This window comes from Zonotrichia albicollis, chromosome 1, assembly GCF_047830755.1.
Source record: "Zonotrichia albicollis isolate bZonAlb1 chromosome 1, bZonAlb1.hap1, whole genome shotgun sequence".
NCBI classification, from domain to species: domain Eukaryota; kingdom Metazoa; phylum Chordata; class Aves; order Passeriformes; family Passerellidae; genus Zonotrichia; species Zonotrichia albicollis.
Genome location: NC_133819.1, coordinates 118,186,260 through 118,212,284, shown reverse-complemented (window position 1 = coordinate 118,212,284; position 26,025 = coordinate 118,186,260). Strand labels below are relative to the sequence as shown.

The 26,025-nt window shown below is 40.7% G+C and overlaps 1 protein-coding gene across 2 annotated transcripts in view; it reads right to left on the bottom strand.

The window, feature by feature from the left end:
- The window catches only part of CLVS1 (clavesin 1), a 103,660-nt gene extending 78,171 nt beyond the window's left edge, over positions 1-25,489 (bottom strand). The window contains exons 1-2 of one of the 2 annotated variants that reach the window (XM_074551503.1): positions 24,964-25,105; positions 14,419-15,032 (exon numbers count right to left, since the gene is read on the bottom strand). In XM_074551503.1, the coding sequence (XP_074407604.1) occupies positions 14,419-14,807 (389 nt within the window). In that variant the 5' untranslated portion in view covers positions 14,808-15,032; positions 24,964-25,105. Of the gene's footprint in view, positions 1-14,418; positions 15,033-24,963 lie in introns of both variants that reach the window. The other variant, XM_074551498.1, reaches the window with a different exon arrangement.
- Positions 25,490-26,025: the final 536 nt, after the last annotated feature.

The window sequence follows — 26,025 nt, the reverse complement described above, 5'->3', positions numbered from 1 at the left end:
TCAATCACAATAAGCTTTATAATTTGTTTTAGTTAGAGCCCTCCAGGGCACATAAAAGACAGACACAAAAATATTCTAATCATTTCTTATAAATAAATGAAAAATGGTGTCAAGTATTATATATCATAGAGGTTTCCCACTGGAACAATAAGCAACTTTGATATAGCTGACAAGATGGAGGAACTTGATATTATTGATGTACAAATAATCACTGGGGAGCTCAAAACAGATGCAATAAAGATTCACAAGACAGCAGTCTAGAAAAAAATACCTGCATGTCTCTGCAGAAACAATGTTGAAAACTTGTTATGATGATTTGAGTGAACAGGAGAGAAGGACCAGGAAAAAAAATGTAACTGTGTAGATTTATGTAATAAAGACTGATAAAAGTATATAGAATCATGGTGCTGCCAGCCACAAAGAAACCACTTTGCACAGTTATACTGAAAAGGATGTACAGCGCCATGAAGCTCAAGAAAAATGAGCATTTTCACCCTAACTCCTTTTGAGTGGATCATATTTCACACAATATCATTGAAGAAAGTGAAGGAATGAATGGCAAAAAACATTCCCCCTTAAAAGGCAGATTTATTTTTTCTCCCCAGAAAGAGCAAATCAACTCCTTCTGTAGAAGACTGCAGATTTTATAGAAACTTTAGCAAGGCAAAAATAGGTTAGGATCCAACCAGCAATATAGAGTCTGGTGACATGTCACCAGTGGAATTTAGAAAAAGGTCTGTTTTTTTACTCCCATTCTCCACATTTGCCCCAGATTTCATGGGATATTGAATTTCCTGTGTGGACAACATGATAACTGAATAAATTTTATAAGTAACTGGTAGAAAATTAAAATTATGGAATGACATCATCAGTCTCAACCGTACTAATGTTGCAGTAGAAACCTTAGGCATGTAATTCTGTATGTTGCATAAATGAGAACCACTGTAACATCTCTGGCAAGTGCAGCAATTGCTCTTTTTGAAGGGGAATTACTGAACACAGAAACCAAATATCATCAGTGCTGTTCTATGTGGTGTTACAAGTCTTTCACCAAGGATATTTTTGTGTGGATGGCAGCAATGGAGCAAACCCAAAGCCTAAAAAAAGCTTTTTTTTCTGTGGATTTTACTACTACTTAGACAGAATTAGTTGGGTTTGATGAAATAAAAATGTTGAGATCCTGAGATGGCTGCAACCACCTGATGCTATGAAAATGAGGATGTGAGTATTCTTGGGATGTGCAAGGTTCCTTTGAAAAAATAGTCCTTTGTAATGAGTTGAGGTTTTGGGGGTGGTTTGTTGGCCTTCAAATTGCAAATTACAGTTTCCTGAGAGAACTGAAGGTCAAAGGGAAAAAATGTGAGCCTAGCATAACTCCCCTGAAATTTTTCTAAAGCAGCAACCTGAACAAATTAATGTCACTGGCCCAGCTCATTTAGAAATACAACAGTGTTGAGACTGACCTTCTCAAAATAGATGAAACAATTACAAAATAAAAATCTTCAAGTTCAGGCTGCAAATTGAAAATTAGAAACTGCCAGGGTTGCAGTTGTTTTTAAAATGCCTTTCGTGCAGGTTCAGTGGACAAAATAATCTAGAATCAATTTTTAAAGTATGATTTCAGATAATCACAAAAGGGAAAATTAAACTTATTTTAAACTCCAAGACCAGTATTCATAATTTTTGAGTACTTCAATTTATGTGAATGCAGGGGCTTAGTACATTATTTCTCCATTGTTAAAAAAAAATAAAAAAAGAGAAAAAGATCTGTCAATCTACCCAAAGAAATTAACCAATGCTTTAATTATAGTTCAGTATCTGGATTTGAAACCTTAAATTTCTGAAATAAACTCTGCCATTTAACTAAGAATTCTAATTCTATGATCTAGCATCATGAAGGGTTTTTCTTGAATGGGATAGGGTAGACCTTGGTGTAACATGCTAACAGCAGTAGTGGTAGTAACTGCTTAAGCTGAGATCACAAAGGCAACAGAAACGGAATTGTGGAGCCTTGCATTGGGTGTATGGTAGTGGAGAAAAGCCCAGCCTGATATCCTTGTTCCCCTGAAGCCAGTAGAGTTTTATGGCACATTCCAGCAGTTCCCAGCAGGGTACAGATGAGGGTTGCAGGTGCAGTGTAATCCTTGCTTTGGAATAATAATATTACAAAATTAGTTTGGGGAGATCATCAAGTTTTCTTAGGAATTTCCAGAGAAAAGTAATCTAAGTGGTTCATAACCTATTAAAGTGAGTTGAGCTGAAAAGAGAATTTCATATGAATTTCAATGTTAGGGATTCTGAAATAAAAGTTTCACTAATTTCTTATTTAAGTAGTTATCAGCGACCTCCTAAATTACTCTGACCTCTAAACAATAGAGTATATTTATATGTGTGGAGATTTAGTCTCTTCTTTCTGGCAACTGCTGTTTTTAGTTTGCTGTTTCTGGGGGAAAGGGTTGCATTTTAAGTTTCTAACCAACTGGAAACTGTAAAATGACAATGTAATTCATACTCTTTTATTTCTGTTTGTATTTCTTTTTATTATGAAGCTAAAATAATTAATTTGAAATAATTTTTTCACACCTCTAATAAGAACTTTCATATAGTCAATACAGACAATTACTGAAGAAATGTGATAAGTTGAACTCATGACTCATGTTCTGCTAATTCAATTATAAATAATTGTTAATGAAGAAACATATGCAAGAGTTAAGTTCAGGACATACTGAAAAAAAAAATCAGTGCTTTTGAACTCAATGCACAGTGATGTCCTGCCAGACCCTGGGCTGGTATTTGAAGAAAACGGCTCTGGAATGAGATACCTGGAGCAACCAGGACTTCAACTCCAAACACAAGCACTGAAACAAAAATAAGACAGCAGGGAGGTCCTGTTTTGTCAAAAGGCAGCCAGAAAGAGGCAGAAAAAGGATCAGCAGAAATTGCCACAGCAACCATAGTTACATGGCCCTGAGAAAGATTCCAGAAGAAAATTTTGATATTAGGGACAAATGTGTAAATCTTGAACAAATGAATCACTGCTCTTTTTTACTTCCTCTTGTTTATGGAAAGCATTTACATGTTTATATTTGTGCTGGCTTTTTTGCAAAGGATACCTAATTTTTTCATCTTTTCCTTTCCTTAAAAAATAACCAAAACAAAAAAATCAACCAACCAACCAACCTACCAAAAAAAGAAGCAAAGCAGGAAATCTTTAATTATTTTTTTAATCTTTAAACTTTTAACCTTTTTTTTTTTTAAGTTGCAAAGCCTGCTTTTCAGGAGACGTCATCAGAGATATTTTCATGGTGTCATGGGATGATTTGTTAAATTTCCATGTTTCTTAATACTACACTGATTATCCTTTTTTTTTGTATGTTATTGTCTCACAGTTTAGACTATATTGAAAGGGGAAAATCAGGTAGGGACAGTCCATTTTATAGATCTCTGCACAGCCTTAGGACACATTCATTACAACAGCAGAATTAATTTTCATAAATGTAACTACTACTGCATACTTCTCTTTATTCTAGACAATATTTTGACTTCACCAAAGGATTACTAAAAAGGCCTAACGCAGTATCAAAGAATAACTACAAGCGATCAGGTCTTTGCTAAATTATTCCAATTATGTTGCAGTTAGTTTCACTCCACAAAAACACATTTGAGACTCTCTGGGATTGCTCATCTTGATCTGGCAGAACCCTTGACCACTCCATTCCCTTGCATTAATCTGACTTAGCTTCAGTTAATATTTTTTGACAGTGTTTAATGGCCAAATAAATGCAGTGCTTTCATTTCTACATGAGAAGTATACTGAGTCATGAGATACTTAAGCAAATGTCTGAAGCAAAACATATCAGTAGTGTCATTGCTGATGAGGAGCCCACAGAATGCCACAGTTGCCTGTATCTTAGTTGTGGGGGCCTGAATATATGTTGTATTGTAAGACCTTGTGGTTCTGAGTTGCTCCAAACGAGCTGCAGCTGCAGGGTCCTTAGTTGGGCAGCAGCTGTAGCTCGTGAAGGCAACTGAGATAAATAGGGGTGGGTCAAGAGCCCAAGAGGAGCCCCTGAGAAGAGAGACAGGACTGTGCTGCAGAGAAAGGAGGAGCCCCTGAGAAGAGGGAAGGACAACACTGCAGCAAAGATTACAACAACTGGCAACTAAGGACCCTGCAGCTGCAGCTCGTTTGGAGTAACTTGGAACCACACAGATCTTACAATACAACATATATTCAGGCCCCCACATTTCCCCCTTTTCTTTTAACAATTATACAATTACAATATACATACAGTTCCAGCTCTCTGGCTGATATTCCAAAGTCCCAGCTCTCTGGCTGATATTCCAAAGTCCCAGCTCTCTGGCTGCCACAGCTCTCGGCTGTCCAGGGGATTCCATACCTTCTCTCTCTCGATGTTTGGCTGCATGTTCGTCTTCACACGGGGTCACCAGTTGTTGTAATCTTCGCTGCAGTGTTGTTCTTCCCTCTTTGCTGGGGCTCGTCTCCTTTCTCTGCAGCACAGTCCTTTCTATCTTCTCAGGGGCTCCTCTTGGGCTCTTGACCCACCCCTATTTATCTCAGTTGCCTTCACGAGCTACAGCTGCTGCCCAACTAAGGACCCTGCAGCTGCAGCTCGTTTGGAGCAACTCAGAACCACAAGGTCTTACAATACAACATATATTCAGGCCCCCACACTTAGTCATTGCAAACTGTTTTCTAATATTTAGAAATCAAATTCTGTTAAGGATTTGGGATAATTTTGCTTTTATTCTATGTATCCACTGTTTACTACCACATTTTGTTAAGGTAAGTTGTTATATATAGGAATAATTGAATCCCACCTCTTATTATCTTCAACTTGTATGACATTGTCATATTTTTCAGACTTCTTGTTGCACTATTCTTCTGACTCAGCTCAGACTTGGCTCTTGTGCTTGTACTTCTGTTGCAGGACAGTTGGGGTGGATAAAGGTGAGTAACTCCTGCTGTCCTGCTGACAACATTCCTGTAATACAGCCCAGACTCTTTGCTTCCCCAGTGATATCACTTTGCTGTGTATACTTTCATTTGTTGTCCATTTTTACCCTCAAATCCTTTTGTGCCCAGTCAATATTAGTTACCCATGAACACCTGATTTAAGAAATCAGGAGGTGAGAAAATCCCAGAAGAGACAAACCTGTCAGCCAGGACGAAACCAATAATGGCAGGTGGTGCCTGGTGTCTCACAAGTCTCCTTGGCTTTTAACCTGGAGCCTGCATCTGCTAAGCCTCTTTCTGAAGTAAATCCCAAAATGATACTGCAGTACTTTTAAATGATTCATATAAAATGTTCTCTGAAAGATAGTGAATGTGCATGTACCTGAGTATACATTTCAGCAGAGAATAACAATAAGATGCTGGAAAAAGAAAAGACTCATTGGCATCAGAGCATACACAAATTGCCATTTTCCCCAGACTTGCAAAACTCTTTTATTCAAACAGAATTGAAGGCTTTATCAGAATAAAAGTGAATTTAAATTGCAGGAGACTGCTAGAAGTGGTTTACATGTAAATGAGAATCTAAGAAATTGAAAGATTTCCCACCATCTCTCCCTAGGTCAGAGTTTATTCCTCCTCTTTTTTTACTTAGTTTTCAAATGAATATTGCAGTAGATTTGGAAGCAAGATTTTTCATTGGTCTCCTTCTCTTTCACTATAAATCACATTTCTTCTTTTGTACCTATACAACAGCCAGGTAGGATTAACCCTGGGAAAGCAAGGCAATGCACACTTATGGAGAAACCTCACAAAGTGGGAACAGCTTAGAGGAGCACAGCTCCAAGATAACAGGAGAGGATGAAGCTGACTTAGATAGGGTTATCACCCCTAGGTGTAGATTCTCCTGGCTAGAAATACCCATACAAAAGCAATCCTGTGTGCTGTCACACAGCCTAGCACTCTGAAGTGGTGTAGGCAGCACACATACTCTGTAGATTGATCTGTGCATATCTGAAATACGTGACTGGCATCTCTTGGGTTTGCGGTGAAAGGCACTCAGGAGGAAAGAAACACTGAAATGTTTGGCCCTGGCAAGTGGAACAAATGTTTCTGATCACACCAGAGCAGTAGCCTTGTGTTGTTACCCCTTTTTTCACCTCTGTTACTTCGTTCATAGCTGAATTTATGGAACTCAGTTCCTCTACTGACGTGTTATAAAACCAGAGAAGCTGAGATTGCAACTTTGTGGAAAGGAGCACAGGACTATCTGTAGGAAAGAAGGAGGAAGATATGGAGATATCTTGTAGCTAGAACAGAATGAAGAAAAGCATATTGGTTTAAAAAGATCTAAAAAATATCTTCCTGCTTCATTAATTCATACCATCAGGTCTTGGTGCAGTATGGGAAAATATGTGTGTTTTAAAGTACACTTGGGAGTGGTTCTACGGGATCAGACCAAAAGGTCTCCTGCCAGGAATAAGAGGTTTGATACACAGCAGGTTGGCAAGGTTAAAATAGAGACCATACTAACCTTCCACTGAAAATCAAATATTTTTTCTTATGTATGTCAATATGGCAGTCAACACTTTCAATAAAATATTCAATTTTGGCCCCTAAAGATATGGGATATTACATAAATGCTACATATACCCTTTTCAATAGGTTGTTATTGAACCTCTAGCATCAGAACTTTACATGGTGCTGTGATTTATATGGCATGTGTGAAAGAAAACTGGTACCACGTGTTAATGCATGCACAGACAAGTGCTATCCTCTGCAATGGAATAGTGGGAAAGAGATATCATCTCTCTATAAAGAAAAACATATTTGCATATTACCTTTCTCCTTAAAATGAATCTTTACTAGCTTTAGTTTGCCCAGCATGTACAGTTTTCATAAGCAGTTACACAGGAAATTGTGTCAGCAGGAGGCTAACTGTCTTGCTTTGCCCTCTGTCCCTGCAACAAATGGACCCTCCAGGAAGTTTCCAGAGCTGAGATCATGGTCTGTGAACAAGGGATAGTTGTTTTTTGCTGCCTATGTGGTTGCTGCACTTATTAAAAGCAAAAACTGTGAGAGTGCAATCAGAATTTAAGACCAAAATTTCCTCTTTCTTAAGCAATTTTCTCATTTTTAGGAATCAAATCTCCAGCCATGACATATTAATTATGATGCTCCAACTCTTTTATTGTTTTAACCATGACAAAAGAGGCAAAATACAAAAGACCTTTAACAATTCAATTTTTTAATCTGATTTATTGGAATTACTTTACTCCTCCATCCTTCCACCTGCCCTCTATTCTATCTGCTTGGTTAAATTTGCACATGGTATCTGGGTGCTTGTACCACTTAAATTCCCACATTGCTGAGAGCTTCCAATGGTGATGGCGTTCTCACCAGCACAACCACAGGACCAGCCAGATCTCCCTCATCCTCCACCCTCATCATGGCCGAGAAATGCCCTGCAGCAGGGTAAATGTGGTGACAGGGTAGAGTTTACCCCAGTGTGCTGTTCAGGTATTTCACAGAACTGAGCAGCCACCACAACATTCACATCCTGACCAAATTTATGCTCTCTGCTGTAACTCCTGTGGGATCACCTGCTCTGCTAACAGCACCAGTTCCTAAGCATTCCTTGTGCTGTTCTGAGGGTGCTGGAACTGGAGGATGCTCAGCACTTGCCAGAGTGAAAAAAGCAGATATTTCAATGTAAAATGCAATTGGTATAGGGCTCAGAGTTCAGAGAAAATAGTCTAAAATAAATCATGGCCTGGGAAAAAATATCAAGGAAGTATTAAAATTTTAAAATTTCAAATGTATTTAAGGATTCCAGCTCAGTATTTCTATCCTTTTCTGATGCTTCTACTGCATGTAGCTCATTAAATAGCTGGTCAGAGAATTAATTTTTTTTTCTTCCCTGACTCATTTCAGTCTGTTCCTGCTGCAATGCCTGAATTTGCCTTGACTGCTTTTAGGTAGGTTGGCAAGTTAGAAACTGATCAGAATATTCGATATTTAGAAAACTTGATTTGAGGAGTGCTGTGACAAAAAAGTGTTCTGGTCTCTTCCTACAAAGCTTCACCTCGAAAAGCTGCTATTTATAAGAGCATTCATTCATGGTTTCCAGCAGTTTCCAAAGTTCAAAAGGGCAAGGAACCATGTGGGATGTTACATTGCTTGGCTTCCTACTGTTTTGTGGATGTAGCTCTGTTGTGGTGCTCTTTTGCAGATCCCATCTGTGAGGATGACATATACAGCCCACATAGGACTGTGGGTCATTCTTTAATGGACAAGTGCAATCACAACTGTATGCAGCTTCTCTTTTCTTACATCAAGACACAAACCCTTATGCAAAAGTTGAGTCTGAGAAGAAAAGCAGGGGATGTCCATGTGTGCCTATGTGTTTGCTGTGTATGTGTGTCTGTATATTTTTCTTTATCAGTTGTCCTTCTTTCCACTTTATGAAGCCCAGAAATTGGATTGGTTTCTTTTCGCCACAGGAGGAAGGTGACACAGAGCCACTTTCCAGTCTGCCCTACATTTTCCTGTGTTATTCTGGGGGAGAGCTCCTGCAACTGTGTTTCTCACCCCCAGGCACTGTCCTTCACAACTCTTCAGCCAGCCCTCAGCCCAACACCATCCAGTCACCTCTTCCCTCTAAAATGTGTTTGATTGCCAATCCCTCTCCATGGATCTGTTTTTTCTTTTCAGTCAGGCTTTTCTCATTCTTCAACATATGCTTCATAACTTTCCCAGCTGTTGTTTTTCTTTCTCTTTTTTCAGACATTGTCTTCTTGGATTCCCTTTGCAGCACAACACAGGATTCTCATTTATGTATGTCATCCTGCTGTCATTCAGATGGGCTACAATTGCCTTCCCAAATATGGCTTCATAATAAATGGTACTAACTGAATTAAGTTGCTGCCTGCAAGCAAATGAAAGCATTTCAAGACAGAGCTTCTTCTTTTCTTCTTTGTCCAACATTTAATTTACACATCTGTTACTCTTCTAAATGAGTATTATGCTTATGCTGTGCTGCCTTCCCATACTATCCTGAATTCTGCTACCATTTCAGATCACCTCAGTCATGTACTATGAATTATTTTTTTATGCAGCATGCTTCTAAGCTTTTTATTGGTCAATGCAATGCTTGAACCCCAATGCCAATCTGCATTACTGTAAGCATCTCCCAACACAGAATCCCTAGCTCCTAACCAAACCCAAAGATTTGATGTGCAAAAGTCATTATGGTGTCAGGGCTGGCTGCACTTCAGCTGTAATCCCTCATGATAAACAGACATGAGGCTGAGTTACTGCCACAGTTTGCCTGTGACTATAAATCAGTCCCAACAGATGTTTGTTACCTCATATTCTGTTAAGCATCTGAGACTATGCTTGAAATATATTAGATCAACACTTGAGATGTATTCTTTTATAGCAACAGGATCTGATGATGATAATATCCTTGTAATTACACCACTTTGAGCATTCTCAGGAAGGGCATTCTTGGGTTTTATTATGATCCTTTAAAATATTTATAGCTGTTGGTTTACCTCTGTGTCAGAATATTTCCTTTCCCTTTAGCCTCAGTACACCGTCCTACAGAATGGTAAGAATCTGGTAGTTGAGATTCCCTGGGTAATAAAAGATGGTTTATGGCTAGCAGTTGACTTGGGATTGTATGTTGTAAACAAAGCAGCAGGTTTTCTCTGTCTGACTCACAGAATTTTTGGAGCTATGTGACAGCTTTTAAGGCACAGACTTGAAGACAGAAATTAATTACCATCTTACTGAAAAAAAAACTATGAAAAACATTCTGCTCCCTACCCCAAGCCCTATTTGCAGAGTATTGTGATTGGAGTCCTTCTTCTGGCTCTCTACACAAAAATAAATTTTACGTTGGCTGAACAACCTTGAAAGAAACACTTTTGCTTGGAAGATTAATGAACACCTTCTGCTGAATTACATGTTCACCCAAAGCTCCATCTCCTTGGTGTATGAGCAGCTTTATTGAGAAGACAGTAGCAGACGTAGGAACAGCTGTGGAAGTTACTGAAGGCTTTCCTCAACCCAACAGATGAGAGGACCCTCTTACCTAACTTCTTTAAAAGCTTCAGATTCACTGCAGGTGGACCAGAAGGGTGAAGGCTTAGATTTGGTGAGAGTGAGGAAACGAAAAAATAAGAGAAAGAGTATTTGTTTTCCAGCACATGGAACTTTTTTTTTTTACATTAAATCCTTGTTCAGGTCTCATCTAAACTGTGTGTGTGTGTGTATTTGTTTGTTTTACAAACTGGAATTTTTTATCATGCAAACTATTTAATAAAAATTTTCATTACATGATCAGTTTGACATCCTTATCTGTCTTTATGGCTGCACAAATTTGCATTCAAAATAATGTGCTCTGTAAGAAGTGGTGTAAGTATAGTCTTTGTGGGTGTCAGGTGGGTTCACACCTTGAGTTCTGATCAAAGTGACAAATGTCCCTCCCCTGTACTAGTTTACAGTAATATAACTTGACCGGCTTTTTTTCCCTCACTATGGAACTTATCTGATCTCTTTCTTTTTTATTCATCTGCTCATTTTCATTTATTCAGTACTGAATAAGTGAAAATGAAGGTATTGAATATGGGATGAACTTTAACTAACAGATCCAAAGTATACTGTGCAGGACCTAGAGAGAAAGTGATGACATCATCTCTAAGAAATCTGCCTGAACAATGGAGAGAAATCAAACCTATGCAGAACAGGCTGAATTAGTCTAGCTCTGGAAATGTGATAAATCTCAGCTAGTAATTTGGCAATAAAAATTATCATCCCTTGTGGTTTTTTCCCTGTCATCAAAAAGGTTTTGATCAAGACAATCATCATTATATTTTTGAACTATGTGGAAACAAAACTAAAATTCTTTACCAGTGAACTTGAAGGATGTCACAAACCTCTTGAAATGATAACTGGGGAGCAGGACTTGTTTAGTTCTGCACAAGACCGTGAATCACATGCGAGACTGTGCCCACATTATGGATGAGAATGTATGACACATTTACCAGTGGCATTTGTATTTTAGGAAACTGACTTGAAGGCAAATTTGAGCTGAACATGAGCTCAAAATGGGACAGAGTAGTTAAGAACAAAGTGACAATCTTGTATCTAAAAAGAGGAAACTACTGAACAGATGAGATAGGGTTATCACTTGATGATTTATAATTTTTAAAAATAAAATTTTTATTTAGTTCATCCACCTGCACCTTAGCAACAACACTTAAATGACAGGAACAGTCCAGAAAAGTATCATGAAGAGTATTTTAAATTTAAACCTGGAAAATCTCCCCAGTTCTGAGAGTAAAGAAGTTAAAACTGTTTAAGTTCGGGCATCTTAAATGTATTGAGATACATTAATCTAGCGGATTGCTTTGCAGAACATTATCTTTGCTGTGCTGGCTGCTCAGAGGTGTGCTCTTTACCTTGTGGACAACACACAGTTGTTATTTTCCTTGAGGACAAGGGTGTTAGCTGTTTTGCTTTCCCCGTGGCTGAAGGTGAACACCAGAACCTCTGCTGCAGAGTCACTAATGCAGTTTCTTCTTGCCTGGCAGTGACTTACCCTGCAGTGCTGCCTCCCCAGTGAACTCAAAAATAGGTTAAATGTGACGTGGTCAGGACACAAAAGTACGAACATGGGAAGCTGTCATATTTTTGTGGTACATTTAAACTAACATGATCTAGCAGCTGGAAGCTGAAGTTGGAAATATTGAGACTGGAAATTAAAACCTAGTTTGCTAGAAATGTCAGGCCTATCAGCTGGATTCTGGTGGCTGAAATTACAAATGTTTTTAGAAGCTTACATGGAAATTCTATCTTTGATACAGGAAGGAACTTAGAAACATCTTGGATCTAATTTGTCCAAGAAGTCATATTACACAAATAATGACAATTCCTGTTAAAAATCAACATATTTATAAGCACAGAAAGTTTCAAGGTTGGCCTCTTTGACATGTGCTAACAGCAACCATACTCCCAGGCACATAAATGGTAAGGATGTCTGAACCAAAAATCAGCTTATGGACTATAGCTATTCTCATTTTTAATAGACCCTTTAAAATTATTATTTCTTTATAAACAACTCTTTATAAATTAGATATTGATCATAAAGAAAGAGAAGGCAAAGCCAGCGGCAAATGAGATTAAAGTAAGGAAGGGCAGGCTGAAGGATCAGCTCTTATTCTTGCATCATGGCCGATTCTATTAGCATTCAGCTGAAATGTGAGCTTGTGAACATCTTGCCATCACTCAGAAGACATGTCTGCAGAAAGGTTGCCCAAGATACATTCATGTAAGACGTTCACAATGCCTTTTTGAACTTCTTTTTAAAATTAGTGTTTCTTCTGGTCAATAACCTGCTCCCATGCTGCTTAATAGGACACTGCACTCACCATTTCCTCTCCTTAACAGCTTTTCCTCTTGTTGATGTCTCTAGACAGCAAAAAAGGAGGAGGATATCCATTTACTTACAGCCCAAATCCTGTCTCAAATCCCTGTTGCAGCTGGAGTGCCACAAAAGCCCACAGAAAAAACACTCCTTGTCATCAGAATCTACAGAAGATATGAGGTTCAGTAGCTGAACTGAGATAAACTTTGCACATGATTTTTAATGCCACTGAGGGTTCTTAGGAAAGTACATCCTATGGTATTTGCCTCAGCTTTTCTTCCTTGAAAGGTAAAATTATGTCTTCAAAAATATGCAGGGTTGCTTTGGTTTTTTCACACACACACACACACACACACACACACACACACACACACAGACACACACACACATATATCATGGATGCATATTTAAAGGTCTTGCAGAAAATATGAGCCAAAATCTGACCGGAGTCATTATTCTGTCAAAGTTTCATTGCAGGAGCCTTAGACACCAGCACTCTCAGCTTTCCAAGAGCAGGACCTGATGTACAAGGTTAATCACAAAGATTCATTTTGTTGAAGGATCAGAAACCCAAAGCTGGCTCTATGTAATACCTAAATCCCTTAATGCAACCAGCAGTTCCACTGTGCTTCTGTCCTCTAAAGCTGATGCTTTCTATTAATTCCAGATACCTGTGCATTCATCTTTCTTTTCAGGCCAATTGCTAACAGAAGAGTTCTGTGGTTTCTGAAAGAAAGGCAAACTTGCAGTTCAGAAAGACAGGAGCAAAACTGCTGGCCTGTTTGTAGATAATAGGACTTTTACTACTGCCCTCAGTTCACCATTTAACCAAAGATGTTTGATTATGCAAAGTTACACTGTATCATTTTCTGGACATTTATTCACATGAGAATGGAAATCAGGAACTCTGCTTTTCACATGGTGATGAAAGGTTTTCCCAGAAAACAAATAACATGAAGAATTGCAGGCGTGTGTATTGTTCTCTGATAATTTTTATGCTGTAAAACAAAGCTCCAATCTACTGACTCCTAAGGATAAGACTTTTTCATCAAAGACTTTAGACCATGGCAAGAAAAAATCCTACCTGGAAACCATCAGAACTGATGGTACTTAAAACTTGAATCCAAATTTTGTTCTTTCTTATGATGTTTACCAAGATCCAACAGAACACATGGTAAACCTACAGGTGATTATGCTTCTCTATCTCACCATGAAGTCAGGGAAAATGGAATAGAATAACTTACAAAGATGACGACAATGTGAACATGGTATTCCTGGACTAGCCCCTTTTCTCTGTACCACTTCAAATAGGTAATGAAAGCTGACTAATCACATTAATTTAAGGACATTATTTTATAGTAATGATTAGGAGATATTTTTGTTAATGCCACTCTGTAAAGAAATGGCCTGAACAGAAAATATGCTTTGTGTGAATGTCCCATTTATTGGACTAACAACACAGAGCCACCAGAGTATGTAGAAATCTCAATGCAGATTGTGGAAATAGAGCAGAGGCTGCAATTCCCAAAATGGTTCAAGCAAACAAACAAACAAACAAACAAGCAATCTGTTAGAAAGTCTGAAGATAGAATAAATATTGTCAGTTTCCTCTGCACCAGGAGAGCTACAAGAATCTCCATATGTTTTGAGATGCTTTCTGTCAACCTGTTTGGCTGGTCCATGATACAGCTGAAGTAATTGTATGATAGATATTAATGTACATATAGCAAAAATACATTATCAGGATAAAATTTGGAAATATTTCTTAAAAAAAACCCAGACATGAGCTACTTGTATGACACACTGATATAGCCTTAACTCTCAATGGCCTTGTGTCGTAAGAATGAGGACTGACAGGTGATCAGGTGAGATGGAAGTCATGGTGTAATGGAGATATGGTTACAAAATATTTTGCTGAAAATGGCCTTGCTGCTTCAAAGATGGCCAAAAAATTCCATTAGGAGTTGAGTGTGAGTGTGTGTAAAAAGATAAGGACACTATCTACATTTACCTACTCTGATCCCAGTTGGCTGCAAAAAGCAGAAGAATCTTCCTGCCGCAGTGGTCGCGATTTTCCAGCACTCCCGGAAACCCGTCAGTCAGAGCCCGTTTGATTCCTGGGTCATCAGCCTTGAAGTTCTTGAACATATCCAGATTTAATTGGCGGTATTGGAAGTACTGAGCCAGCAGTCTGAAGGCCTCTGTTTGGTGAAACTTTCTGGCTCGGAGAAATCTCAAGATGAAAGCATCATCTGTACGTAAAAACCCAATGTCAGGCCTCGTGATGATCATGTCCCTGACTTGCTGGATATCCTGGTGCAAAATGTCTGGGTTTTCATTCAGTTCCAGGCGGGCTTTCTCTATAGTCTCTGGACTAAGTCCAGCTTGTAAATGGGTCATCTCTGCAAAATACTCTTTTCCAAATCCTTAACTTCAGATATTTTAGTAGAAGTGCTGATCCCATTCAATTGATGATCTGTGAGTGTGAGCCATTCAGATGTTTTTTGCTATCAAGTTGATATTTAACAAGTAAAAGCAAAGGACTTTCTTATTCTTGCAGAGTAACAGGCAGTTCACATGTACTATAATCCATCCAAAGGAAAGTGTTGTTTATTCCACCACTTACTAAAAGAAAAAGAAAATATATAAAAGAAAGATTAAATGTGTATATAAAGCTTGTAGGGATGCATTTCTGAATTTATTTAGCCATAAAATTTCTTTGTGTAGGAGGATACAAGTCACATTATTTCAGAATGGGTGCATTTTAAGATAAGGTAGTCACTAACATCCTGAATGTATCTTTTCAGGCTTTCAGAAAAACAATCTGATTTATTGACAATTAATACTAAGCTGTATCAACTTGCTATTGGAATACACTTCTCAAAGCTGTCTTACAGAAGTGTGGGAGTTGTAGCATCCCTAAGTTCAAGCCAAGGATGATAGCAGCAAAAAATAATAGTATTTTTTTCCCACCATTAACGGGAGCAACATTTCAGCTCCATAAATAGACAGATTTGCCATCATCATACTAAGCAGAACACCTGTTTGATTTGGCTCTATCACCTGTACTATCAGCTTGTAGCTCTCTTTGAATAAGGCCATGAGCTGTCTGTAAAGCTGATTTTTAAAAAAAACCCAAAACTCTACCAATACCAGGGATAATTTCTACTTTTTAGAAATTCACTGGAAATATTTCCCATTGAGACTCAATATGTCTTCATTGGAAACTTCCCACAAATAAGGTTCTTGATGTATCCAGTCTGTCAGGATTTGTGTTTTAGTTGAAAAGAGACCTTTTTTATTCAAAATTCCTTTTTTTCAGTATATTGTAGCTTTCCTGAATACCTAGTTCTGAATTTCATTTTGATTTTGGTGCTTTACCTAGAATTTGTTTTTACAAGTGTTAGAAGAAGATCTGCTTAAGCTGTTATGTATGAGCAAAACGGTACAGTGAATCTCTTACATTTCAGTGACATAATTAGCTAGAGGCTGTCATCGAAGTCTGTGTAGCTACACTTGTGTGAAATAAGATCAAGGTCTGTTCCAATGTGATATATGTGTGCGGAAAGATCAAGATCCATACAATTTTTCAGCCATCACAGAAACAGACGAGCAAACCACCCCCTTCCCCAGCTTAACAGATCTCTCTTTCTAATTTCTGAAAAGGAAAAATGGGTTTTAAAAATTTAAAGGGAATCCTTCAGTAAAAGACATACTTTTTGTATTTGAAGAAAGCTGTTTGGAAAGTTATGAATTATTTATAGCAAAACAACCATTTCATTCAGCTACTCCCCTGGGTTCAGCATTCTCAGATCAAACAAAGGAGAGAGCAGCAGCCAAAGCATTTCTTGGTCCCGGATTTGCTCAAAGTTATGTTGCAGGACCTGGAAGTCAATGAGCTCAGGGGATGCCTCAGTTCCCTGCTTTGTGACCTTGCATGTTATTGACAAAAAACTACATTTTAGATGCCACAGCTGCAGCCCCAGGATGAAATCCCAAAATTTAAATACAGAGTGTTTCTGCATATTTGCTTAAAGGACATTTGTGGTGGGAGATAAGCTTTTCATTTAACAGCATTATGAATTGGACTTTTTGTGGGTGGCACAAAGGAGAGTTTATTAAGCATCCTCTTTCTGTATTCACTGTGGAGCTGGAGTTGAAAAGAGCTACCTGCAGAGCAGAGTATCTGGTGATTGATCAGCCTGGGAAAACTCAAGGAAAGGCAGAGATGGGAGAAAAGAGGGCTTTGAAAAGGCGCTACAGAGTGCAAATGATTCCAGAAAACAAGTCCCCAGGTTTTGAGGGGGAGTCCATGCTTGCAGGCTATTCAATTCTTAAAGAAATTAGAGCTGTAATAAAGGTGGATTCCTTATATAAAAATAAAGTAACAGTTATTTTCTTTACTATTGCCTTTATTAGACTAAATTGGAGTAATTCCAATGGTATCAAGCAAATTACACTGATGTAAAATTACAGTAGGCCATAGAGAAACCAGGTTAGTATTTTGTGACTGACATCTCAAATTAATGGTGATATCAGCATTTTCTTGCATAAATCATTGCTTCACTCACGACTGCCTCCCTGAGCTAGTTAGGAATGCTAGGGGTATTTAAGGGTGATGCTGTCATTAGGGGACTGTGGTGCCAGGATTGCCTCTCCCTGGTTTTAACAGCAAGTGTAGAGTATGGAAACTCTTTGCTCCCAAGAGCGTTAAGCAGAGATCTGGAAGCAAGAAACTTGTCTGGGGTCTGCATGAGCTCTGGCTTAGGACGTCGTATGAATTATAACACCTTTAGTGTTCCTGTGGCTTAGAATCACAAAATTTGTTTTCGTTTGGAGAGGATCTTTGAAGGTCAGCTGGTCCAACCTCCCTGTTGTGGGCAGGGACATCTTTCACTGGATCAAGTTTTTCAAAGCTCCTTTCCACCAGGCCTTGGACACTTCCAATGTTTGAGCATTCACAACTTCTCTGAGAAACTCGTTTCGAGATTCACCACCCTCATCATAAAAAAAATTAATTCTTCTTTATATCCAATCTGAATCTGTCCTCTTTCTGTTTAAGCATGCTAGCCCTTGCCCTGTTACTACAGGCTCTAGTAAAAAGTCTGTGATCATCTTTCTTGTAGTCCCCCTTTAGGTACTGGACAGCTGCTGTAAGGTCTGCCTGGAACCTTCTCTTCTCCAGGTTCAACCACCCCAACTCTCAGCCTGGCTTCATAAGAGAGGTGCTCCAGCTGTCTGATCATTTTTTGGCCCTTCTCTGGATCTGTTCTAAAGCATCCAAGGATTAGCAGCAGACAACAATGACACACAGACACACACAATTCCCAGTGGTTCATCCATCTTCTAGGAGTTTATGGGAGTAAAACTGTCCCTTCCTCTGCTACTTTTCTGTCTCCCACCTCCGCCAAGATGCTTCTTTGGCAATAAGGCAAATTCTTAAAAGGTCAAATGCAGTGTGCTCCAGAAGGAAGGATATTCCTCTGCTCCAAGGAAATAAAGTCTGGCCTTTTTTATTGGTTCCCCAACTATTTAATGTCAAAAATGATTCTGCTTATTTTTATTAAAGTCTCCTACTGTTTTTAACTCATTTAAATGCTCAGGATTATACCAAGGTGAGGGAGATACAGTTCTTTCTTGTCAGATGTTGCCAAAAAACAACTTGCCAATACTCATTCTATCAGCAGATCCATTTTTAAATGCATTTCAGAGTTTTGTGATAGTGAGCTGCGCTATTACCATGGATTACAGTTATCTATAGATTATCCTGACTATCACCTGGAACAGACTGCACTAAAATACTTTATTGGTGGGAAGTTATATATTGCAAAATAATCTAAAATATGTATGAACAATTTTGTCACTCTCAGAATCGTAGGGAAATCATGAAGTTTGCAACCCACACTAGCACCATTGCCATCAAGGAGCCTGATAAGCCTGATATACATCAGTGAATGATTTGGTTCTCCCACTGCTAACCTTGACAATAAATTTAGTGCTCCATAACTACCCAGTTTAACTGTCACTGCACTTTCTCAAACGGTTCTGATTTATTCTGATTCCCAAGATATAACAGAAGCTTCATCTCCATTTTCACCTCCTCCCACACATGGCAATTTCTCCTTCTCTTCCAGTGTTGTGTACAGCTCTGATCCATCTGCCAATTTTTTAGATGTTTACATCTTTGTTCAGTTTGGTGCAGGGTTGTTTTTTCTTCCGAATAAAGATACTGGCCTTCTTTTCCTATTTTGAATATTGTTGCTGTGTATTGGCACATTAAAATGGCTTATAGTCTCAACAGCTGTTTTCCTATCTTGTGACTCTTTGTTCCCAGGGGACTATTTGCTCTTCTAATGTCTTTTCACAGCCTCTTATAATAATTCATCCCTCCAAAGGAAGAAAATTCAGCCTTAAATGAAAAAATATTGTGGAGTTTTGAACCACAACATACTAAAATCAGAACAAGGAGGGAGATTTCCACCAAAATTGTGGTGTCACATACAATTTTGGCTGATTCATTTTCAGTCCCAGCAAGGGAATGACAAGGGACAGTGAGTGTTCAGCACGAGTAACATACTGCAAGTGGGATACAATTTTCAGACAAGTAGCTTATATTTTTTGCATAATCCTCAAAAGAAAAAGTTAATAATAAAATGGTAGTAATATTTACTATACAAACTAAAATGAAAATCATGTTTTTCCACAGTATACAAAGCACTTTTCATTCAAAGATTTTAACATGCCTTACTGCTCTCTCTTCAGAGACAGTTTCTGGGTCAGCATTCAATCCCTGTTTGCACTGCATGCCCTGGAAAATTGGTCAAAACCTGCCTGCAGTGATGATGGCAATTGTCTGGATCATTTTGTTCCTGCCCACTTACCAGCCCCTGCAACACCACTTGCTTCTTTAAACACCTCATGTCTATTTGGCCCTTCCCTATCCAATTCAGTTCCAGAAAGATTTTAGTTGTTTCTCAATCTACCAAATGTTTTCCATCCAGTCTAATGCTATCTGCCGTGTGAAATTTCATTACCACAATTTTTAAATTGAGAAGACACTAACATTTCATTCTCACCTGGTATTAAGAGGCATCAGTGCTAGGATTTGGCTCATTATATAATTCCTAACTCCTAGCATTTATACAGATATTAGCTGCTGAAATCATGCCAGAGAGGAAGGGAGTGGGCAGGGAGGGAGGGAAAATGGTAATATAGAATGATTTTATCTCAGAGCGTGGGTGTCATCTCATTAAATTTCTTTTTGAAAAATATTTTGATGTTAATTCTGGAAAATCTCTTAGGGCTATGTTCTTAGCAGGGGTTGCTCCATAAGGACAGGAGAGGATGAATCCATACCTATACCTATAGGAATGGTTCCTATGGCCCTTTGAGGCCTTGTGGTGCCTTAGTAGAAACCTGCACTGGAAGTGGAGTAGTCAGACCTAGAAAGGAACCTACCCCAGTTCCATGAAGCAATTTCAAAAGAGCAATGAGCAAAACTGCCTCCCTTTCATCCTTGGCTGCGAGACCCTGCCATCTTCCACAGACTGTGGGGAGAAGCACAGCCCTGAGTGATGTGTCTGAGATCCCAGAGGACACATTTCCCAGAGCTGGGAGCAGATCATATCCCTCCTGAGCCATAAGCCTACATGCTAACATCCAGGGAATCTTTCCTCATCATCCCCTGGACCCTTTGTCAGATTTTCTCTTATATGTTCTTGTCTCCCTTGTACTGAGGAGCCCAGAAGAGGACCCAATACTCCAACTGTGGCCTCACCACTACTTCTCTGTAGTCTTTCCCAAGGGACCAGATTCTCCCAGTGAACATTAATGAGTTAAATATTGTAAAGTTTTCTGCTCCAAGTACTGGTGCTCCTGTAAACCTTCACGAGGGATTTGTTCCTTCTTGTCATTATGAAAACAGTGACTGTTTGTGACTGTAACAGCTGTGTGGGGAATTTGATGGTTTCTCACATTTTCCCAGGGTAGAATCTCTCAGCTCAGGTACAAAAACTAACATTTCCTTCAGTTCAGTAAAAACAATACATCATGCCTTCCTACTCATTCTACAATCTTTTTTCTAGTTTGAGTTACTTACAGATTGCCCTCAGGCTGCATCTAAATGTCCAGTGTGCCAATTTAGCCATGGCACAGCACAAAACATGGCAGAAACTCAACTGATCTTCTCTGCTCTCTGCACAGTATGTAGGGCAGGTATGTCTGCAGCACCAACCTGAAGCTGTCCTGCTATTCTTACAAGCTGCTAGGTAGGAGGAGAGACAGGCAAGGTTGTTTAGCAAATGTAAAATTAAAAAACTGCCCCATTGTCTTTTGACCTAAAATGTGCAAAACTTATTAATTACCTGAATATTAAGGAATTGGACCACATGCCAAGGAGGGGAACTTATACAATACAGAAATAAAAAAGTTAAATATAACAGCATTAACCTCAAGAATTTGGTTAATTTTTTTTTCAAATCATAGTTTTTAAGTTGCAAGTATTCACCAATCACAGATAATCTGCAAATCCCTATGGGAACATATGGCCTGACCTGTGGCATGCCAAAGAAGCAGCAGTTTATGAGGAACTTCCATGTCAGTCACAGTGCAAGCATCACCAAGCAAAAGCACCCTGGCCACTATGGGACAGGTCAGTTCCTCCAATAATACAGAAACATCTTGCAGCAGAAATTAACAGCCTGCAAATGATAATTCTGACTCCCAAGCCTCATAAAGAAGCTATATGTAGAAATCTGACAGCACACAATCATAACATTGGTGTCCAAAAATGCCTAAATGCTGTAGGAGCTGGGTTACAACATCTGCATGAAGATATACAGAAGAAAGAACAAAACATATTAACAAGATATTCAGTATGGCATGTTTAATAACATGAGGCTTATCTAATTTTGCACTTCTTTTACTCCATGCTTTGGAAAATTATGTTCTTTCAAAAAAAATGAAATGCAATGGTGATATATTACTGTTGACTTATGTTTGCTATATATGTCATGCCAGATAAAAGCATCTGTGGTATGTCATTGTGGGAGGAGAGGGAAAGGGAAGGGAAGGGAAGGGAAGGGAAGGGAAGGGAAGGGAAGGGAAGGGAAGGGAAGGGAAGGGAAGGGAAGGGAAGGGAAGGGAAGGGAAGGGAAGGGAAGGGAAGGGAAGGGAAGGGAAGGGGAAAAGGGGAAAAGGGGAAAAGGGGAAAAGGGGAAAAGGGGAAAAGGGGAAAAGGGGAAAAGGGGAAAAGGGGGAAAGGGGGAAAGGGGGAAAGGGGGAAAGGGGGAAAGGGGGAAAGGGGGAAAGGGGGAAAGGGGGAAAAGGGGGAAAGGGGAAAAGGGGGAAAGGGGGAAAGGGGGAAAGGGGGAAAGGGGGAAAGGGGGAAAGGGGGAAAGGGGGAAAGGATTTCTACCCCCAGGAATTAATGCAGTCCTTCTGGGTTTTTTTGTTCTCATTTCTACTGAAGTCTCAACACAAACAGAAAGCACATAGAAATTTCTCCCAAACTTGTAGAAATAAAGCTTAATAAAATTTTATAATACTGTGCGGGTTTGTTTTCTCAGTGGAGAAACATATCATATTTCAAGGGGTTTATTTCTATAAATATCACTGAAGAAATAAAAAGAAATAAAGCAAACCAAAATTCCAGTAAAGTGTTCGGAAATTCTCAAATTAAATCAATGGAGCAGGATTAGATCAAGAGGGAAAGGAATTACAACTCTTCTGATGAAAACCATGCGAACTTCTGTTCAGTTTTTCCACTCAGTAAAAGACTAATGCTCCTTTCTTTTATTCTTACTTTGTTTTGTTTAACTAGTAGCACCCAATTGTCACATCTTGTTTGTGCCTGTGCCAGAGAGACAGTACAGTACAAGGCTGTGAGAGAAAATAAAACTCACTTGCTAAGCAATAGCACAATGGCTTCAATTATTGCATGCTTAAGTTAACAACTGCATGAGTTTACATCTTTTTGAAGGAAGTATTCTCCATCCTTTTATGAGGCTGATCATTACTGTTTCAACTGACATGGGCCTTTTTTTGGAAGATGAGGAGGCTGCTGTTACATATTTAAGTGGAATGATGTCTGTGTTCAAGGCACGTAGAGTTTAAGGAATCATGACCCAGTGCTATGGCGTGGATTCTGCAGCTCCTCCACTGCTGAATTCAGCTGCACTGCTTACTCTACTACTCAGCAGCACTCAGTGCTACTCAGAATATCCTGTCTGCAACAGATTTTAAGTTATAATTGTGATATAATAAATTAAGAAGGTTTTCTTGAAAAGGTGGCAGTATCTTTCATTGTTTTGTGTTTGCCTTAAAAAAGTCTATTTTTTAGAAAATACTCAATAGTGTCTAGAGGTAGATGAGTCAACAGAATTCTTAAAATCATCAGCACAGATACAGCACAAGCTGGCCCTGTAAACTTCAAGGTAGGATACAGACTGCAATTAGGAAAAGCTCTACAAGGTTATCTGACTTATTACAGGAAAAATTAAACCAGTACTTTGGCTACGCAGTGCATGGCATAATACTGTTACATAATAGCTCATGTAAATGTCGACATTGTATTAACTTTTAGTACTGGAGATAATCTATGTTATCATCTGATTACTCAGACAGCACATGAAAGCAGACTTTCTGTAATTTAATTTTTTCTTCCAAATATAATCCTGTCACTATTTAGTGATGGACATGAAGTAGCCATCTGCTCCTTAACTTAATTATTCACAGAGTTTGTTAAAATTGAGGAATCAGCATTTTGAAAAGGGGAAACTCCCTTTCTCCTATGACCTTCCTCACCCTCTCAGGATTAAACCATTGCAAACAGAATTAAAGTCAGGCCAGTAGCATGCATGGTGTTTCTCCAGCTGTTATTTGCTTTACATTTATTTTCTGTATGAGCATCCTCACTTCTTGCAGAGACCCAAACTTAATTCTTGACTTCCTGCAGCAAAGGACCCACATGCTAGACGTGATTTACCTCACTTCTTCCCTGCACCCATCACTGTTTACCACCAGGAAAGCAATACCATTGACTGACCTGGCACATTCCCCCCTCCCTTTAATCTCTTCTCTCTCTTTGGAATGAGAGCAACTGGTCAAAACAGGCATCAGTGTGCTGAGGAGCAAACAGGTATCTGCTGCTCTTTGACAAGCTCCTCTATGTCAACCCCTGGCTGTAGCTCTCACTTCATTAACTAAGCTTCCAGTTTTAGCCCTTTCCTCTGCATGCCTCTCATCTCTCCTGGATCTCAAATTGCATCTGGACTTTCCCTTCCAGCCTGTGCTCTTTTCCTTCCTTGCCCAGCACCTGAGCTGCTGAGTTGATTTTTACAGTGCCATGCCCCCTTGCAGGAAGGATGGAAACTGGTGATGGAGAAAGAAGACAGGAGGGGAAGAAAGGGCAGGAAATTGAGGAATGTGGGGAAACAGGGGCAGGGAGGAAAGGAGACAAGGGAGTGGGGCAGGGAGGAGAGCAGACAGGGAAGGCAGAATGGAGGAAGGCAGAGAGAAAAGAATCAGAGAAGCAGGGCAAGGACAACTGGAGGAAGAGGAGGCAGGATATATAGGAGGCAGGAAGCAGTAAGCAGGGCAAGGAAAGGCAAGGGAGACAGGTGAAGCAGAGGAGGGAGGAGAGGTAAGGGAAGTAGAAGCAGCAGGGCAAAGAAGAGACGCAGGGAACAAGATATGGAGACAGGGAAGGAGCAGGTCAAGTAAGAGGCAGAAGAGGCAGAGAGTAGGGAGTCAGGGCAGGCATGAGGCCAGCAGTGGAGGCAGGGAACATTGAGACAGGGAATGCAATGAGCAGCAGAAAGAAGCAGTCAGGGCAAAGAGCGGGCAGGCAGCAGGGATGCAGATACCGGAGAGATCGGTTGGCAGACAGGAGAGGCATGTTGGGAGGCAGGAGGTAGGGCAGTCAGGGAGCTGGACAGGCAGGAGTCAGCAGCCAGCGCTGGCAGGAGGCAGGGAACAGGAGTAGCAGGACAGGAAGCAGGCTGTGCAGGCAAGGAGCAGGGCAGGCAGCAGGCAGAGAGCTTGGCTGGAAGGAGGCAGGAGACAGGAGGGAATAGGGCTGGCAGGAGTCATGGAGCAGGACAGGGAATAGGCATAGCAGGCGGGGGGGAGCAGGGTAGTCAGGAGGAGGCAGGGGAGAGCAGGGCAGGCAGGAGGGGGCAGGCAGGAGCAGGGAAGACAGGGAGCAGGGCGGGCAGGCAGGGGGAGCGGGCAGGGAGCACGGCAGGGAGCAGGGCGGGCAGGCAGGGAGAGCGGGCAGGGAGCAGGACAGGCAGGGGGAGCAGGGCAGGAAGGGGGAGCGGGCTGGGAGCAGGGCAGGGCAGGCAGGCGAGGGGCAGGCAGGCAGGGGGAGCAGGGCAGGCAGGGGGAGCAGGGCGGGCAGGCAGGGGGAGCAGAGCAGGAGCCGAGGCCGGGCCGGAGCGGCCGGGGCCGGAGCTGTCCGCCCCGCGGTGCTGAAACGCCGCATCCCGGGCCCGGCGGGGCGGGGGGAGCGCCGAGAACCGCCCTGCGCAACCCGAGAGAAGGCGAATCCAAATACCTGCACAGCGCCGGCAGCTGCCGTGGGGCGGCGGGGGGCTGCGTGGGGTGGGCTTTTTCCCCCTGTAGATGTCCTTGCTGCTGAGCAGTGTGGGCGAGAAAGATCTCCTGGCTCCCGGGTTCCGGCTCAGATCTCTCTAGAAAACTGAATGAGCGAGCGCCAGCTCCACGGGGCTGTGATTTTTTTTTTTTTTTTTGGTAGGAGGCGTGTGCGCCAAAGCCTGGGTCCTTCCACTGCCGTCCCGCTGGGTCCTGCCGCCCGCCCGCTGCCTCCCGGCGCTGCCGGCACCCGGGATGCGGGATGCGGGATGCGGGCTGGGAGCTCCGCGCCGCCGCGGGAGGGGTGGGAAGGGGCTGCTGCGGCCGGGAGGGCTCAGCTCGGCGGGCTCCCACCCAGCGGCACTGGCTCCACCGCCTGTTTGCTAGCATCGCCTCTTCCCCAGCGAAAGTCGGGCAGAGCGCAGCCTCCTGCGGCATTCACAGCAGCCACGGAAAGGTGATCTCAACGGGCCGTGTGCTGTCCGTGGGCTGCCTTAATGAACATAGCAGCCTGGGTTTACAAGAGAAGTTTCTCTGGGTCAGACTGCAGGGACTGCCATCAACAGCACGCACAGCAAACGTTTAGTGAGGAATGTAAAAAACAGGACAAGCTTCACCCCTGAACTCTCTCAGCCCCTCTTCCAAGTACTTCAGGTTCAGGAATTTCCCCAGCAACATAGTGCCTGAGTTTTCAGGATAAATTTGTCCTCCTAGAATTCTCACAGTGTCTCCTAGAATACTTTTACATTTCTAGAATGTCCTTCCATAATGCCCTTTGATTAGGCCATCTACCTACTTTACAAACTTTCATTAGAGGAATGTGTAAGCTTTAGTTGGTGGTGTGGAAAGAACAGGAGAAGGGAACTTCTGTCATTAAATTAAGTTCTAAAATCATTTTCTGTTCAAGCTGCATAAGACCTATATTAAACTGTACTTGGAAGACTTTGGGTGATGCAATGACCAAATTCACACCCATTTGTTCCTATCAATATCAAAATAATATTAAATGTACCAGCAAAGTAAA